The sequence below is a fragment of the Chiloscyllium plagiosum genome, unplaced genomic scaffold (assembly GCF_037043375.1).
Source record: "Chiloscyllium plagiosum isolate Xiang-an unplaced genomic scaffold, Cpla_swu_hap1 HiC_scaffold_10, whole genome shotgun sequence".
Lineage (NCBI taxonomy): Eukaryota > Metazoa > Chordata > Chondrichthyes > Orectolobiformes > Hemiscylliidae > Chiloscyllium > Chiloscyllium plagiosum.
The window spans coordinates 18,538,291-18,557,792 of NW_028270148.1; the positions used below are offsets into that span (position 1 = coordinate 18,538,291).

Consider the following 19,502-nt stretch of genomic DNA (forward strand, 5'->3'; position numbering starts at 1 on the left):
CCCAACAAGTCCACACCGACCATCCGAAGAGAAACCCACCCAGACCCAGCTCCCTCTGACTAATGCACTTAACACTGGGCAATTTAGCATGGCCAGTTCACATGATCTGTGCACCTTTGGACTGTGGGAGGAAACCGGAGTGCCCGGAGGAAACCCACGCAGACACAGGGAGAATGTGTTGCAACTGGCAGGTATGATTGAACAGGTTGGGGTGTTTCTCTCTGGCAATAAAAACTGAGCAGCTGCTGATAGGGATCAGCAAGATTATAAAAGGGTGAAGGGAGACAAATATTTGTGTAGGGGACCAAAATTAGACGCCATGAATAAACGCTTCTCACCAATGAGTCTGATTTAAAAGACACTTGCTTAGTTTGAGAATGGTGAGAATATAGAACGTCTGACTTTTTAAAATTCATTCATGGGATGAGGGCGTCAGTGCCCATCCCTAATTGCCCAAATGGCAGTTTATGAGTCAACCACATTTCTATGGGTCTAGAGTCACACGTAGGCCAGACCAGGTAGGGATGGCAGATTTCCTTCTCTGAAGGATATTTGTGAACCAGATAGAGTTTTCCAACAATTGACAATGGATTCATGGTCATCATTAGACTCCTCATTCCAGATCAAGGAGCAATTGGAGGAGTCGTGTTGTGGTAATGACACTAGGTTAGCATTCTGGAACCTCAGCCCAACACAATCCCATCATGACAAGTGGTGAAATTTGAACTTGGTTTTCTTTTTAAAATGCGCTTGTTCAATGGCAGCCCTGTAACCACCGTTAATTATCATAGAAATCCAACTGGTTCACTACTGTACTTCAGGGAAATAGTTTCATGCGTAAGTGCCTCCTTTACTTGGTCTGACCTACACGTGACTCCAGATCTACAGCGATGTTGTTGACTCATGACTCCCCTTTGAGTGATTAGGCATGGGACGGCAATAAATGCAGTGACACCCATGAATGAATTGAAACAAAATTGAAGCATACGACACAGAGCAAGTGTGGTAAGGAACTGGAGAAAAAGAAATAAAATGAGTTGGTGACTTTTGGTGAAAGGTTTTGGAAGAGGCTTTTGTGGAACAGAATGGCCTTGATCAGTTTTGGTTGTGCTGTACGGGTTAAAGGTTGAGCTCTCCTAATCTTCATGTGTGTCCAAGGGCAGCTTAATGGGACTGCTATTCAAAGTGATCGACTGTTTTAGTAATTTGAGTCATCTCCCGAGCCACGCCCACAGTGTTACTATTCTAACACAGCAATGAGGACATTCTTCTCTCATAGGCCAGTAAATTCTTTGCTGCAGAGGGCTGTCGAAGCTGAGTCATTAAATATATCCAAGGCTCAGATAGATAGATTTTTAACCAGTGAGGCAATGATAGATTATGGTGAAAAGGCAAGAAAGTGAAGTTGAGGACGATCAGATCAGCCACTCTCTCGTTGAGCAGCGAAGCAGACTCGATGGGCTGAATGGCCTACTTCTGCTCCTACATTTTGTGGGACCATTGTCCTTTCTGTCTTCCTTCCCATTCCTTCCTCCTGTGTTTGCCCTCCTGGTTTGAGCTCTGCCTTGCTGCTTTTGATGCACCATCACTTTGTGAGTGAGGCGATCCCGGTTCCCACATCCATTGTTCCAGTGATGGCCATTTTTAGGCATTTCACTGCAGTAACAAATAGTCTGGTATTGCTGGATGTAATGGCACCATTAGCAGCTTCTCTTCCTCCTTGGATCACCATTAGCCATTCTTTAGTCTGCCTAACTGCTGGTCTTTCTCTCTCTCTCTCTCTCTCTCTCCCCCCCTCCCTCCGTGGGCTCCATCTCCACCTAATGTAATTCCTTCTCCTCCCCCTCCCTCCTTCCCTACTCTCGGTCTTCAACATATATACCATCTTTCCCCAGCGACAATCAGTTCCCAAGAAGAGTCAGCAGACCTGAAGCATTGACTCTGTTTTCTCTCCACAGATGCTGCCAGACCTGAGTTTCTCCAGCATTCTCAGATTTTATAACAATGAAGCTTGGACTGACAATGACCACATATGAAGAAGGGCTTATGCCCGAAACGTCGATTCTCTTGCTCCTCAGATGCTGCCTGACCGACTGTGCTTTTCCAGCACCATGCTCTTGACTCTGATCTTCAGCATCTGCGGTCTTCACTTTCTCCATACTAACCAAATGCCAGGCAATGGCCGTCTCTGATAAGGGAGAACTTGATCTGTTTACTTGGCGTTCAACGGCATTACTATTGCTGAATCTGAATCACTACTAACATAATCAAGGATTCCTCCCAACCTGATTGTACTCTCTTCCACCCAATTCCATCAGGCAGAAGATACAAAAGTTAGTATTCATGTACCAATAGATTCAAGAGCAGCTTCTTTCCTGCTTTTATCAGACTTATGAACAGATTTTTTATATATTAGAGTTGATCTTTCTCTGCATCATCACTGTAGCTGCAACATTATCATTGAATCCCTACAGTGTGGAAGCAGGCCATTCAGCCTGTTAAGTCCACACTGACTTTCCAAAGAGCATCCCACTCAGAACCACCTCCACTGCCCTACCCTTGTAACCCTGCATTCCCCATGGCCAACCCACCTAGCCTGCATATTCCTGGACACTGTGGGCAATTTAACATAGCTGATCCACCTAACCTGCACATCTTTGGACTAACCTGATGGACATAGCTGATCCACCTAACCTGCACAGGAGGAAATCCATACAGACACAGGGAGAATATGCAAACTCCATACAGACGGTTGTCTGAGGCTGGAATCGAACCCGGGTCCCTGGCGCTATGAGGCAGCAGTGCTAACTGCTGAACCACCATGCTGCCTCACAGGTATTATGTAAGGTATGACTTGCTTGGTTAGCATGCAAAACAATACTTTTTACTGGATCTCAGTAGATGTGACACTAATCAATCAAATCAAACAAAATCAAATCATTGACCAGATGCCTAATTGGACCAGCCAAATAAATGCTGTAATCAACAGAAAAGCAGATCAAAGTCAGTGAATTCTGTGGTGAGTAATTCACCTCCTGATTCTCCAAAGCCTGGCCACCATGTACTAGGTACAACTGAGGCCTGTGATGGAAGGTGCCCAACTAGTCTGGATGAGTGCAGCTCCAGCAATACTCAAGAAGCTCAGTGTCATTCGGGTCTGTTTCATTGATATGTCCTACACCAACTTAAACAATCACTTCCTTCACACAGTGGCAGCAGTATGTACCATATACACAAAACATTGCATCAATTTGCCAAGATGCCATCAACAGCACATTCTAAAACCACTTAGAGGAAACAAGGGCAACAGATACGTGGAATCTGCAAAGTTCCCCTCCACATCACATACCATCCTGACTTGGGAATATATTGCCATATCTTTATTGTCAGTGGGTCAGTGGTATGGATGATTGCATGAAGGCAAATTGTCATACATTGCATGGAGCTCCTGGAGTTAGGCTTTTGACCTTGCTAGGCCATTGTGATGATGTCACTGCTGAGAGACTTTCCCTGCACGGCTTCTGGTTTGGTTAGATTCATTGAATTGTAGAATCTCTACAATGGGGAACAAGGCCATTCAACCCATCAAGTGTGCAAAGAGCAGCCCACCCAGACCCAGCCCTCCCTCTATCCCTGTAACCCTGCATTTCCCATGATAAATCCATTAAGCCTACACATCCATGGACACTACGTGCAATCTAGCATGGCCAATCCACCTAACCTGCACATCTCTGGTTCCAAAGACCCAGCAGCAGTATCAGGCTGGTTGAGAGGTGACCTCCTTGAAGTTGGGTCAGCGATGTGGTTTGGGGGATGGGGATGCCCACATGACTGAAGATGTCTGGTTTCTGAAATTTTCCATACCTTTGGGCATCCCTTTGGCTGTGAGCTCTGCTCTGATCACCTTGGGATATTAGAATTACGGAAAGATGTTGAACAAAGTTGTGCATGACATGCCTCGATGTGGGAAAGGTTATTGAGTGAACTATATCTCGCATCACCCACACAGCTGGAACTGTTCTCAATGGTGGCTCATCAGGATACTTCCTGCAGACTGTAATTTCTCCACTTTCGGAATCGATTCTTTGATTTCCTTCCAGGCGTGTTTCTCTCCCGCCAGCATGTCTGAATCCTGCACAGAATGAGAAGGAAAGTTCATAGCTTTGACTGTGTCAGGGTAACTTCCATCAAATTCCCCACTCGCCCCTTCACCCCAGTCTCACTTACACAGAAAGCTAATTACTGTGGATGCTGGAAATCTGAAATCAAAAGAGAAAGTGCTGGAGAAACTCAGCAGGCCTGGGGAGAGATAAACAGAGGATAACATTTCAATTTTGATACCGCTGACATGTTCTTCGTAAGAGTCATATTGGACTCAAAATGTTAACTCTGATTCTCTCTCCATAGATGCTGCCAGACTACTGAGTTTCTCCAGCATTCTCTTTTTATCCCACTCTCATTACCTGGAAATGGTGAGGAAATGGTTAGGAACTGCTCCTCAAGTCTTCTAATCCCTCCCTACTCAACGAAACACCAAGAGTTTACGTCTGACAGCAACAGACAATCTTGGAGCCTGTTATATGAACAGATGCTGGGAGTGTTAACTGCTCTGTAAGCCCACCTATGTCTGCTGTTAGTGCTGACAAAGTGCTTTTCTAAGATTATTAAACATGTCAGGCTCTTGAAAGATGACATTTCTACCGACTGACTACAGCTGCCTTTGTAACCTTTCTTCAACAACAGTGTGGGAAAACTAAGAACCGCAATGCAAAAAAACTTAAAACACAAAAAAAACTTAACTGTCTGTCAGGTGTTTTTGGACAGCCTGCAAGACATTAGTAATTCATTCATCTATTTGTCTTATTCGTTGACAGATTTGGACATCACTGGCGAGATCAGCATTTATTACCCAGCTCTAGTTTGACTGAAGGTGATATTACAGGAGGGTCACCAACGTTAGGGCAGGAGTGCCAGGATTTTTACCCAGTAACGCTGAAACAAAGATATATTTCCAAGTCAGCGTTTTGGAGGGGAACTTGCCAGTGGTGCTGTTTCTATGTGCCAGCTACCTTTGCCCTCTTAGGTGACGCAAATTGCAGGTTTGCAAGGTGTTCCTGAAGGTGAGTTACTGCAGTGCATCTTCTGATGATACACACTGCTGTCAGTGTGCATCTTGGATGTAGGGGGTAAATGTGGAAGGAGGTAGATAGGCTGCTGATCAAGAGGGCAGCTTTGTCCTGGATGGTGTCAAGCTTCTTGAGTCCGGTTTGGCCTGCACTCATTCCACTGCACACCTGGTTTCTGCCTTGTAAGTTTTGGACTGGCTTTGGAGAATCAGGAGGTGAAGTACTCACCACAGAGTTCTAGTTCTGATCTGGTCTTGCAGCTCTTGAGTATTTATATAGTTATTGCAGTTCAGTTTCTGGTCATTGGCTAATCCAACGATTTTGTTGATGTTGGGAGATTCGGTGATGGTAAAATCTTTGAAGATGGTTAGGCTTTTTCTTGTTGGAGATAGTTACCTGGCACAAGCTGCATGGGGAAATGATACTTCCCACTTATCAGCCCAAGCCTGAATATTGTCCAAGTCTTTCTGCATGTGATCACAAGTGCTTCAGTCCTTGAGAACTTGCAAATGCTAATGAACATTGTGCGATCATCAAATAACATCCCCATGTATGATGAAGGGAAGATCATAGATGTATTATATGAAGATGCTTGAGCCTAGGACACTTTCCTGAGAAACCCATGCAGTGACCTTCTGTAACTGAGGTGGGTGATCCTCAACAATCGTAACCAACTCCCTGGGTTTTATTCCAATGAGTTGAGAATTTTTTCCCTCATTCCCATTGGTTTCAACATTACTTGGTCAACATTTATCTTGGTAAAGACATTCACTCACTGTCCTGCTCTGGTGCCCATGTTTGGAGTATGACTGTAATGGGGTCTCGAGTCAAAAGGCCCTGCCAAAAAGTGAGGTGAACGTGAGGACTGCAGATGCTGAGATCAGAATGTGCTGAAAACGCACAGCAGGTCAGGCAGCATCTGACGAGCAGGAAAGTTAACGTTTTGGGCAAAAGCCCTGCATAATGTCTCATTCCTGATGAAGAACTTTAGCCCGAAACATTGATTTTGCTGCTTCTCGGATACTGTCTGACCTGCTGTGCTTTTCCAGCACCACCTTAATCTGGACCCTGCCAGAGAATGAACTGAGCATCAGGGAGCCTGTTATTAATAACTAAGTGTTGTTTGACAGCACTGTCAACGACCTTTACCTTCGTCTTGCCAGTGATTGAGAAATGGGCAGTTGGCCAGCTTGGGTTTTTCCTGCTTTTTGTGATTGGACATACCTGGGCAGCTTTTCACATTGGTGGATTGATGCTAGGGGCAAGTTTTGATACAATAGAGTAGCCATTTCTGAGGGCGGTCAAGAGGCTGGAGTCACATGCAATCAAAATCAGGTAAAAGCCAGCAGATTTCCTTCTCGAAAGAACTTCATTCAATCAGGTGATTTTTCCGACATTCTGGCAGTTTTATGTGGCACTGGCATTTTATTACCGGTTTGTATTTAATTAATTGGATGTAAATTTATCAATCATCATGGTGGGATTTGAAACGATTTCTGTAGATCAGTGGTTGAGGTCACTGGATTACAAATTTAGCAATATTACCATTCTGATCTGGATTGTATCCATCATTACCTCAAACAATCGATCAGTTGAGAATTAGTTCAATATTTGAGCACAGTCTTTTATGTTGTTAACACCTTCTTTACTTTTTTTAAAATCATTTTTGGCTTGGAGCTGTGAATTGTGAGCTGAGATCTGACGGTGACCTTTAGACTAGATGTACTGTACATCTCTATGACTCTGTGACCAATCGAGCCTTCATCCTGTAGCTTTTACAGCCACAATCCTTCTGACCTAAACTCGGTTCAAAAGCCAGTTTAAACTTTGGTTTCTCTTTGTTAGATTGCCAGTGAGGCCCCTGTTAATGTTCAAACATCTGCCATCTGTTTGAGCACAATGCATCCCCGGAACCAAAATAGCCCTAGCGTTCTTTAAACTAGTATCAACCACCAATTAAATTCCACGTCTGGCCTCATAAACAAGTATCAGTTTGTTCTTTTTGTTTTAAGGAACAAAACTCCCAACTCCTGTACTCAATACTCTGACCAATAAAGGAAAGCATTACAAATGCCTTCTTCACTATCCAATTTACCTGCAACTCCTGATAAGGTTTGCTTTCCCAAAATGCAGCACCTCACATTTCTCAGTATTAACTTACTGAAATTTCGGAGAATAAAATCTCCTCTTCCAACTGTTTGTAAACACGTACCAATAGATTTAAAAACAGCTTCTTCTCCGCTGTTATCAAACTTACGGACAGACGTCTCATACAGTAGAGTTGATCTTTCTCTACAACTTCACTGTTGCTGTAACACTACATTCTGCCTTCTGATGTACTTATGTAAGATATAATTTATACGGTTTTCACACAACACAACATGTTTCACTGTATCTCGGTATGCGTGACAATAATAAATCAAATCAAATCAGTTGGAAGTATTAAGTAAATATTCCTTGGAGGTTACTGGAAGTTACTTGCGTTAGTGTCTTCAGAAACCAAGTAGGATACAATCTCATGCCCCTGTGATGTGACAGATCGTGGAGTTGGCTGTGAACTGGCCAGTTACATCTGTTTTTTCCTTTTGAGCCATCTGTGTCAGCCTTTCTGGGGGTCTCGAGTCAAAGAAGGTTGGATTTAAATTATACATCGATTAGATTACCTTGTTGCTTAACTTTGATCTGCTATAACTACTGTATTATTAACAAATGGTTACATTTTCTGTTTGAGCTCTAGACTTGGTGATTGGTATCAGGTATTCTGATTAAGAATACCTGATAGACAAAGTCTGATTAGGAACCATTGGGACTACTTTGAGCATTAATGAGGATTGTAATTTTCCTATGTTGTGAATACAGGGATAGGGAGGCTGATTTGATTTGGCTGTCTGTCCCTTTGTCATAGCAACATAGAATCATAGAGTTATAGAGCTGTACATCACGCAAACAGACTCTTCGGTCCAACTCGTCCATGCTGACCAGATATCCTAACCTAATCTAGTCCCATTTGCCAGCACTTGGGCCATATCCATCTTAACTCTTCCTATTCATATACCCATCCAGATGCCTTTTAAATATAGTTGTACCAGCCTCCATCACTTCCTCTGACAGCTTATTCCGTACACGCACCACACACTGCGTGAAAACGTTGCCCCTTAGGTCCCTTTTAAACTTTTCCCCTCTTGCCCTAAACCTCTAGTTCTGGACTCCCCGCCTCTGGGAAAAGACCTTGTCTATTCACCCTATCCATGCCCTTCATGATTTTATAAACCTCTATAAGATCATCCCTCAGTATCCGATGCTCCAGGGAAAATAGTGCCAGCCTGTTGAGCCTCTCCCTATAGAACAAATCTTCCAACCCGAGCAACATCCTTGTAAATCTTTTCTGAACCCTTTCAAATTTCACAACATAATTTCTATAGGAGAGAGACCAGAATTGCACACAACATCTACCTGGTAGGATTTGGTTTCACTTTTTGTTTGAAAAATAGCACCTTCAACAAAGCAGCACTCCTTCAGTGTTGTACCGGAGAGTCAGTCAGGACCTATTCAAGTCTCTGCAGCAGGATTTGAACATCTGACTCGGAGACCAGGATGTTATTCACCAAGCCACAGCTGAGAAGTGCAAAAGAAATCTGAGTGCAGTACCTTTCCTGCTGCTGGCCTCTGACTGCAGTGTTTAGTCCTCTCAGCAACTCATATACTGAAACAGTCTGTACATACATACACTGAGCTCTGGGCAATATCCAGGCTTGGGCTAATAAAATCACATAGCCTTCTCCCCATCCCAGTCATTGTTCAGTCTGTCCAGGTATGCTGCTTTCTGCTACCAGGTGGCATGGGAGAAGGAAGAGAGAAAGGCACACATTTTCTCACATACATACACACTCTCTCTCACGCCCACGGACATTTTCTCTCTCACACACAGTCTCTCTCTCACACACACACATACACAAACACTCTCGCACATACAAACACTTACACACACATGTACACACAAACACTCACACGCACACAAAACACATTCACGCATACACACAAACACTCACACATACAAACACACACATGCAAACACTTACACTTACACACACGTACACACAAACACGCACACAAAACACACAAAATACACTCACACACACAAACTCTCACTCCCACACACACTGTCTGTGAGCCTCAGTGAGTTTTCTTTCATCATCCTCCCAATCCTGTCTCACTAACTGCATACTGTGCCCCTGTGGAATCCCCTTTGTCCTATTCTCTTACTCACTGCGGATGAAAAACATAGGCCACTGCTGGGACCTTCTGGGAATCCTGGCATTGCTGCCAGCTGTAAAGGTCAAGTGCTGCCAGTCTGTAGCTATCCTGCAGGGCTCATTTTATTTGCCAACTGTCACATGACACCAGGTTACAGTCCAACAGATTTATTTGAAATCACAAGCTTTCAGAGCCCTGCCCCTTCATCAGGTGAAGCCAAGTTCCTTTGTTATATCATCACAAAACATGTGCATGCTGCATGTTTATATTTACAAGTTCATTATAAATCATCAGAAGATCAACACAGTTTCTTTACCCTATTGTAGAAGCGCTCCACTGTGCATCAGAAAGAAACCTTCAGGAAGTAATGCCTGGCACTACACTATGCTGTGTAAAGATGAGGGCAAGCTGGTTGCCCGAAGGAAGCTCTGTTTGTATCTTCATAAATGGTGGGTGTTCCAACAGGCTCGGAAGTCCTCGATGTGTTTAGGGCACGCTGCACTCCCTCTGAATACTCCCAGACATGCAGCCACTTTCCTGGCCTGTATTTGATGTGGTTCTGCAGCCACCCCTCTGAGCTACTGCCTGCAGATGGTTCTGATTAGAATCCAGTCAGCGAGTCATCTTAGATACTTAACTCTGGCAAGATTACCTCTACACAAGGATTCATGGGACCCAGGGGCAATTTAGTCCCTCAGCTTTCTTTTGCGGGGGGAAGGGTATAAAGTCAGAACCAGCTGCAAACTTCGCTGGTTTTGGCCAGAATCATACAGCATCTGCTGTATGATTAGGAAACAGCCCATTCTCCAATACAAAAGTTTAAAGTGAGAATGCTCAATCATAAATTAGTAGCCGGAGGCATTTTGTAAAACAAAGCTGTCAACCTGGGCTCACCTCTCAGGGGTCTTCATTGAAAGGAGGGGGACAGAGAAGTGAGTGAGAGGGAAAGAAAGAGAGAGAGAGAGAGAAAGACAGAAAGAGAAGGAAAGAAAGAGAGAGAGAGAGAGACATAGAGACAGAAACTACCAGAATGGAAACTTGGAAAGACCAGTTCCGACCAGCCCCATTTCATTACAATTCCAGATGGCATATTCCCAAAAGATCAAACCTCAATGTGTCCGTAAGAATGTGGGTTACGATCCATTGTCACAGTACTCTGCTGTATATACCTTTCTCGAAGTCTTCTGTAGCCATTAAGCTCATATCACTTGCAGCATGGTATCAAGAATGCTGCAGCTGAAATGGTGTGGATTTTCAGGGCTCTAAGAGAGTCAGTTTCTGAAAGGAACAGCAAGGAAGAAGTAAAACAAAAATCTGCAACTGGGAATTACTGGGTGAGTCAAAATGGGTGTGTATTTTCCATTGCCTGCAGTTGTGGAGATTAAAGGAGGTGCGGACAGAATTGGAGATTTTTTTTCCCCGTTCTTACTGACAAAGCAATGAATAGCTACAAAATTAATTTAAGAAAACTTCAGCAAAAGAAGTGTTTTTTTTTTGTTGGGAAAGAATGTTACAAGGTGTATTGCGGTCTAGCACTCTCTGAGGAGCAGCAATGTTTGACTCCAGGAATTTTGAAGGATCACTTTGAATTTCATATTGTCACTTCTGAATGGTATGTGTTCTACATCACAGTTCGGAGGAAAGAGAGATTATTAACTTGTATGTGGCAGCACTGATATATCGATTAAATCCTGAGAGCACGGACAAATGAAAGATGATCTCAGCAGAGACAGAAGTGTGTTAGGCATAAGAGATTCTGCCATGAGAACACATCTGCTGAGACAGGAGAAAGCTAATCTCAAGGAAGCTACTAACATGTGCAGAAACTCTGGGGTGGTCAGTCACAGCTCGATGATATGAACGAAAGAACAGGTGAGGCTTTGCACTATGCTGATAGATATTTCAAACTAAATTGAGAATGACATATTGGAAAGAAAAAAACATTTACAAAAAGCCAGCAAAAAGACCAAGGCCATAGGGTAGGATGTAGATATTGAGAAGGACATCACATGAAATAAAGGAAATGACGCCTAGCATAGGAAAGCATGTTCTAACTGCAAAAGGCTGGATCACTTTGCTCATAAGTGTAGAGCTAGAAAGAAGCAAAGCAAGCCTACAAAGGCGGCAGCTAGTGAGATGTTAGCCAAAGAGTCTGATGAATCATTCAAGACTAGATTGGCATCGTCAGATCTAAAGGTGAGAAATGGTTCATGACCAACTGAATGATGACTATAGAAAGAGAGCATGAAGTGAATGTGAAGTATCGGACTGTGCCATATCATGAGCTTCACAGAATTCTGCAAAGTCAGGTGACGTGGTGTCCAAACAAATGTAGCCCTCGAAGTAAGATTGAGGCCAAATGACAGACCAGTCGTCATCCCAAGAGGGAAAATGAGCGCCCAGTGCAACAGAAAGGATGAGGATCTAGAATTCAAGATAGCAGATGTGAAGCAAGATTCTCTCATCTGAGCTGAAGCAAGTCGAAAGCTTGAACTAATAAACTTCAATGTGCTGGAAGAGATTTGCAGTGTTTCATGCATTACTGACAGCCCAAAAGATTCTTAAAGATTACAAAGATTTGTCTTCCAGATCTTGGATGTGTTCCATGGTGAATATCATCTCAGAGTAGATACTTGTGTGAGACCACCTCAGCATCAGACCAGAGGAGTCCCAGCTGCCCTCAAGTCCAGCGTGAAAGAATAACAAAGAAGAATTTGAAACCAAGGGTGTAATCAAGAGAGAGATGGCGCCTACAAACTGAACAGCAGTCATGAAAGAAACTGGAAAACTGAGAGAATGCATAGATCAAAATGATCTGAGTAAAGCTTTTGACGAGGTGGCCAACCTCCCATCTATAGAATCCATTTACCAGGCCCGCTGTCGAGGATAATGCCGCCAGCATTCTTAAAGATCCATCCCACCCTGGCAATGTTTTTCGACAACCTCTACCATCGGGGAGAAGGTACAGAAGCCTGAACACATGCACCAGCCGGTTTCGCAACAGTTTCTACCCTACTGTTGTTAGAATACTGAATGGATACACAAAATCTTAACCTTTGCCTGTACCTGTGTTTTTGTTTTTGCCGCTGTTGACCTATTGTTGACTTATCTATGCTACTTAACTCTGCGATCTGCCTGTATTGCTCGCAAGACAAAGCTTTTCACTGTGCCTCAGTACACGTGACAATAGATTCAATTCATCCATTCATTCATTCAATTCATGTTCCTACCCCATGGCAACCATTGAAGGTTTGCCATAACTTTCCATGATTTTACCACCTTCAATGTAGAGGTTGGCTACAATCAAGTAAAGCAGCAATTTTCTTTTAAACTATATTCTGGATGCCATTTGGAAGATAAGTTTGTTTTGCTTGCTGTAAGAACCATGTGATTTTATTTTGTGTCTTTAAAAAACTGTGGACTACAAGGAGAAAGAACTGTTTTTAAAAAGTAGGGACTTACCAGGATGGCTGCATCGGAAACTGGAAGCAAAGATTACTAGACTGATCTTCCAGTTTTTCTACCTCCTCCGAGACTCTTGTTTTCCCTATTTATTTGTGTATGTGTCTGTAATGGTTAGGGGGGTGGGGGGAATGTGGTTTGTCAAGGGATTAGAATTTTTGTTACATGCCAATGGCTTATATTTGTTTATCTTTAGCTATAGTCTACTTTCTTCTAATAAATAATGATTCTTATTGAGTCCAAAAATCTGGTTCATGTTTTTGTCAAATTACTCTGACAGTCAGATAAATCGAGATTCTGTGCGCATCTTAAAAAAAAAATTGGTATGACTCCTGAAATAGCGAGACTTGATTTATGGTGTACTTGCCCAGTGGGTCCTAACAATGCTGTTTGGCATTCCCATCACTCCTGAAGAGATTCAATGCAGACAGTACGAGAGCATCAGTGATCTTCCTGGGGAGAAAACCTATTATAGCGTCCTGCTGATCCACAGGTTTGGAGATATAGTGGAAGAAACCATTGCAGATCATGATTAGAATCATGTTAAAGAGAACTTATCAAACTACTTGAAGTTGAACAAGAAAAAGGCGCAATTGAGGAATCAAGTATAGAGGTCATGTGTTGACAGCACATTGTCTTGCCAGGGCCCTGACATGGTGTGAGCTGGAGCAGAGATGCAGCTATCAACTGATGTGAAAGTAGTGCAATGATTTGTCAGCTACATGAACTATTTAGCAAAGATCTTGTCTGATGTGTCATTAGAGTCTGGACGTTTACACAAACCACTGCTCAGGATATGCAATACCGTTGGGGCACTGATCGAGAGCAGTTTTTATGAGAACCAATCAGCTAGTGACAACAAACCCAGAGCTGAGGTACTGCAATGTCAATGAAGTGAGACCAGACTTGGAGCAACCCTTATAGCAAGGGCAACCAGGTGCAGCTGGAGCCTAACCCAAACTGAAAGACGCGAGATTCAGTTTGAGAAAGACAAAGTAACACTGGATTGCGGGCAGAGGTCACTTCAAAGCATCTTCCTCAGACCACTTTTATCTGCTCCAAAGCATCGAAAAATGTCACTTAATTTGCAACATGATATAGCAAGGTAAACAGATATACACTGCTGACATGCTGTCGACAGCAGAATTCGTAATGAAGAAATTTTAAAATGTTAAGGCAGAGTGCCAGTGAGAAGCGACAGTTCATCAGGCTCTGGAAGTTATCGACCCAGCAGAATATAACAGAACGGCACCATGCTCAAATCGAGTGAGCTACCCAACGAGATGCATCTTTCCAAATTGCAGGAAGTAATGCTGAGACAATGGCTTCAAAGCATCAAGGACAACTCTTTGGCTATAAGACTGTACTGGACAGACAGAGATGAACAATTCAGCCCAAGGTGTCATCTTGTTTGAAGACGATAGACTCATTTTCCCTGAGGTGATGAGAACAGAGAGGATAAAGTGGAAACCATTAGGGAACTGAATATAGTCTGAGGAAGGTCAGAGAACTGTTCTGTTGGCCAAACATGAGTAATGGGTTTAAGGTCCACATTGGCCAGTGTAACGTTTACATGAATGTCAAGTTGAGCAAGCTGGAGAGTTATTGATGATGAATGGCATTCCAGCCTGACTGTGGGTGAAGCTTCAGTCTTCATGCTCACACGATTTGTCAGCATGTACTGTTCTGCCTATTGTGAGTCAGATTAGCTGATGTCAAAGCTTAAAAATGTGTTGCTGGAAAAGCGCAGCAGGTCAGGCAGCATCAAAGGAGAAGGAGAATCGACGTTTCGGGCATAAGCCCTTCTTCAGGAATGAGGAGGGTGTGCCAAGCAGGCTAAGATAAAAGGTAGGGAGGGGGGACTTGGGGGAGGGGCGTTGGGAATGTGATAAGTGGAAGGAGGTTAAGGTGAGGGTGATAGGCCGGAGAGGGGGTGGGGGCGGAGAGGTCAGGAAGAAGATTGCAGGTCAAGAAGGCGGTGCTGAGTCTGAGAGTTGGGACTGAGAAAAGGTGGGGGGAGGGGAAATAAGGAAGCTGGAGAAATCTGTATTCATCCCTTGTGGTTGGAGGGTTCCTAGGCGGACGATGAGGCGCTCTTCCTCCAGGCGTCGTGTTGCCATGGTCTGGCGATGGAGGAGGCCAAGGACCTGCATGTCCTTGGCGGAGTGGGAGGGGGAGTTAAAGTGTTCAGCCACGGGGCGGTTGGGTTGGTTGGTGCGGGTGTCCCAGAGGTGTTCTCTGAAACGTTCCGCAAGTAGGCGGCCTGTCTCCCCAATGTATAGGAGGCCACATCGGGTGCAGCGGATGCAGTAAATGATGTGTGTGGAGGTGCAGGTGAATTTCAGATGGATATTGAAGGATTCCTTGGGGCCTTGGAGGGAAGTGAGGGGGGAGGTGTGGGCGCAGGTTTTGCATTTTTTGCAGTTGCAGGGGAAGGTGCCAGGAGTGGAGGTTAGGTTGGTGGGGGGTGTGGACTTGACGAGGGAGTCGCGGAGGGAGGTGGTCTTTCCGGAACGCTGATAGGGGTGGGGAGGGAAATATATCCTTGGTGGTGGGGTCCGTTTGGAGGTGGCGGAAATGACGACGGATGATCTGATGTATCTGGAGGTTGGTGAGGTGGTAGGTGAGAACTAGTAGGGTTCTGTCCTGGTGGTGATTGGAGGGGTGGGGTTCAAGGGCGGAGGAGCGGGAAGTGGAAGAGATGCAGTGGAGAGCATCGTCAACCACGTCTGAGGGGAAATTGCAGTCTTTGAAGAAGGAGGCCATCTGGGTTGTTCGGTATTGGAATTAGCTGATGTCAAAGACTACTGGTGAGACTGTAGAATAACTGAAAGCACACTTCGTCATTCTAATATTGCAGACTTTGTGATGAGTGACAATGGCCTTCAGTTCACAAGGATTGGATAATTCAACACCATACATCCGGTCCACACTCTTCCCCCATCAGATAGAAATGTTGAGGTGACAGACAAAGGAATCATAAAGAAATAGAGAAAATCCAGCATTGACAAGCAGAGTAGTTCAGGTTAGGGTGGTGCTGGAAAAGCACAGCAGGTCAGGCAGCATCCGAGAAGCAGGAAAATCGACCTTTCGTGCAGGAGTCCTTCATCAGGAATGGCATCCCTGATGAAGAACTCCTGCCTGAAATGTCAGTTTTCCTGCTCCTCGGATGCTGCCTGACCTGCTGGGTTTTTTCAACACCACTCTCATCTTGACTCCAATCTCCAGCATCTGCAGTCCTCACTTTCACCATGCAGAATAGTTCAGTCTAAAGACTAATGTCACACCACACCCAAATTATTCTTCCAATTGTGAAAAAATACTACTGAAGCCAGGAGTATAATAGGTGTGAAACAGCAGAGAGACAAATTCCACTCTTAAAACAGCCAAATCATTGCCAAAGCTGAGGAATGAAGAGCCAACAAGAGAAAACTTGATTGGCAACTTGGGACCTGTGTTGAGAAATTGTAACCTCAACCGTACATGATAAACATGAACAACCAGATATGTGAATATGACCGCAGTCATCTACATTCAACCAGAGAACCTGCGTCTTCACTATAGGCAGCTGCTCAGGAAGGTACAATCGCCAGCACAGAAACAAGCATCATTCCTCAAGGTCCACCATTCCTTAGCATCAGAAATGGATCAGCAAGAACAGTAAGCATGGCATTAACATTGCCAGAGGAACTCAGAGAAAGATCACCACCCTAGGAATGAGCATACATCAGATGGGCAGCCAATGACAATGTGTAATTGTAGCACTATGAGACCTGTACAGTTTAAAGACTATGTATGCGACGTTGATGAAAATGGATCTGATTGGAGCTACCATACTCTTTTGTTAATTAACATTAATTTTCGATGTGACCATATAATATTGGGTAATCTGCAATAACTTGTAACTGCAGTTGACGGTGCATATGAATTTCTTTATGATGAGGGTTGTTTCAAAAAAGCAATTGTATTCAGCATACAAGTTGGCTTACTGTAGTCATGTGACCTCTGTAAGTACCTCTGTAACAGCCATTAAACACAAGCACTTTAAACAAGGACACATAAACCGAGGGAACAAAGTGATGCACATTTATAGAGAGATGTTTAATGTACACAAGACAGAACAGAGTGAAAACATCTCAGCCAGCCGTATACAAAGTATATGAAAAGGTAAGGGGGGGGGAACAAAAGGAAATAAAGAAGACTTTTATAGTCAGACCTTCTATAGATCAAATTGTAGAATGATTTACGCTGGCTTTTGCATTTTTGTAGATGAAGTCAGCTCTTTCTATCTGATGGAACAGTCCCATGAGAACAAAATGTTACAGAAGGTGAGGGGAAGAGAAAGAGAAAGTTAGAGAAAGAGAAAAATGGTGAGAGAGAGTTAGAATGAAAGGAAGAAATCCTTGAGTAAAAGGAAAGGGAGATAAAGGAAAGAATGAGTGAGAGAGAAAGGCATCAAGGGTGTGTCTGACAGCAGGGCACAAATCAGTCAACACAGTGACTCACGACTGTTTATTGCAAAATTCATACAGTACATCTCATTTCCATGCCATAATGAGAAATGAAATATTTTCAGTGTATGCACTTCAAATTGTTCCCTGGTGCACAGAATGCCTGAAGGTTTCCAAAGGCAGTGCTTTACACAGCAGCTGCCTGCCTCCTTCCTTCCTTCCTTCCCTCTCAAAGTGACATTGTGCAGAAACATAACGAGAGCTGTGGAGGGAAGGGGAAGGGGAGATGAAGGAGGGGAAGGTGCTGTATCATGCCTGTGGACAGTTATCCTTCAATCCCAAAAGGCTGTGTGTATATGCGTGGAGCAAAATGAACATGAACGCAGATTAAAAATGTCACAAATGGGTCACGGACTTGTAAATAAGCTGTCAGTTATTAAGTGAGATCAAATTAACGCATCGCAGTGAACACTTCATCACTGTTCATGTGCAAGAATAGATTCTATGTCGGTAACAGACCCGCTGAAGATTAGCCCACAGCACACTTTATACAAAGGGTATGAATCCAGCAGTTGATGAGGGTGGGGTGGGGGGAACAGGATGGGGTAAAATCAAAGGTTGAGGTGAAAGCCAAGTGGGGTGGGGTGAAGATCATAGTGAAAGATTTTGAAATGACTCTCAGGACAAGGAAGTGTTCTCAACCTAATGAAGTTATCTCTGAAAATTCCCGTCTTCTGATCATCTCAGTGTGCAATTTACTGGGAAAATGTCCGGCCCCTTAATGTGTCTTTCCCGTTTTAATTATTCTGTTGTTGGTGGCACTGCCTTCCATTGTCAAGACCTAAAGCTTTGCAATTCTACCCCTCCATCTTCCTCCTGTGACACACCCATCTGACCTCTTGGTTTGGCACCAAACTTTGACTCCAATTTTCCTGTGAAGCACATTGCGACATTTCATTATGTTAAAGGTGGTACAGAAATACAACGATTAATTATTTATCTCTGAATGATTTATGATTTGTTTATTTATTGTCACTTGCATTTTACAGTGAACAATAGTGAAAAGTTTCAACAGCCACCACAATCCGGCACCATTTTGAATAGTTTAAGAATAGCAAGGATAAAATATATAACTGAAAAAGAATCCTGAGCCCAGAGTCAACTTACTAACAACATCTGTGCTGCCGCGCCTCACGGCAGACCCACCAACATAGGACTTGCCATCTCTTTGCCACTGGGCCCACCTCACCACTGCCGATGCCAGGTCCTGTGCTGAGCCCACATTCATCCCATATCCAATAGCCCCCAGCTCTGCTGCCACCTTGCTAATGCCAGGAGTCCCTGCTCTGGGCATACTGTAACCAGGAGACCCTGCCTCCACTGCCAGGCCATGCAGTTGTTGTTGATGTTCAATTTGCCTGGACCATTGGGATGTAATTGCTATTTTTCTCTCCATTACATTCCTCCATTGCTCCTTTCCTGAAGATTTATGTCTGATACCTCACTGAGTTGCTAACTTTCACATATTAGAAAGGACAATAACAACAAAGGGCCATTAATTCCCAGGCCATTAATTCCCAGACCATGAATTCCAAGCCTAACTCTATCCTCATCCAACACAAATACACACTCAAGAAATGAGTAGCAGATGGTAGAACACAGTAACTTTAAGAAACATAAGCAAATCATTTGGCCCATTGTGTCTGTATGTTTCTTGAAGATCAATTTGCATAGTCTCATTTTCTAACTTTTCCTGGTATAATTTCAAACATTTTCTTCCTCAAATGAATATCCATTCTTCTGAGCAAATACCGATTCCGCTCTCCCCCACATTTATGGTATGGTAGTTTATGTTCTAAAAGCTCCCCTCCTTTTGATAGTTTAAATTATGCCTGGACAGAATCAGGTGCCAGTCAATACTCCTCACAACTTCCATTGCTTCAATGAAATCTCCCTGCTTTCGTGAACAGGTTTCCCTGTTCCTTCAAATCTCATCCCAGACTTTAATACAAAATACAATTTCTGGACACCTTTCATTTTCATTCTGCGGATTATGGACGCCTGAGTTTTGCTTGATACAGAGTTAACTATTTACATACAGAAATGCTCATAAGTGTGTAATCCTGTTAGTATTTTATACCTGATTTAATGATTATCCACAACAGATGACTTGTGATCATTTGTTTTATTTGTTTGATTACAATTTGAC

General features: G+C 43.6%; 1 protein-coding gene across 2 annotated transcripts in view; it reads right to left on the minus strand.

The window, feature by feature from the left end:
- Positions 1-19,502, minus strand: part of smyd3 (SET and MYND domain containing 3) — an 815,623-nt gene that overhangs the window by 64,289 nt on the left and 731,832 nt on the right. For both annotated transcript variants that reach the window (XM_043695426.2, XM_087991171.1), the window contains exon 9: positions 4,045-4,132. In XM_043695426.2, the coding sequence (XP_043551361.1) occupies positions 4,045-4,132 (88 nt within the window). The remainder of the gene's footprint in view (positions 1-4,044; positions 4,133-19,502) is intronic.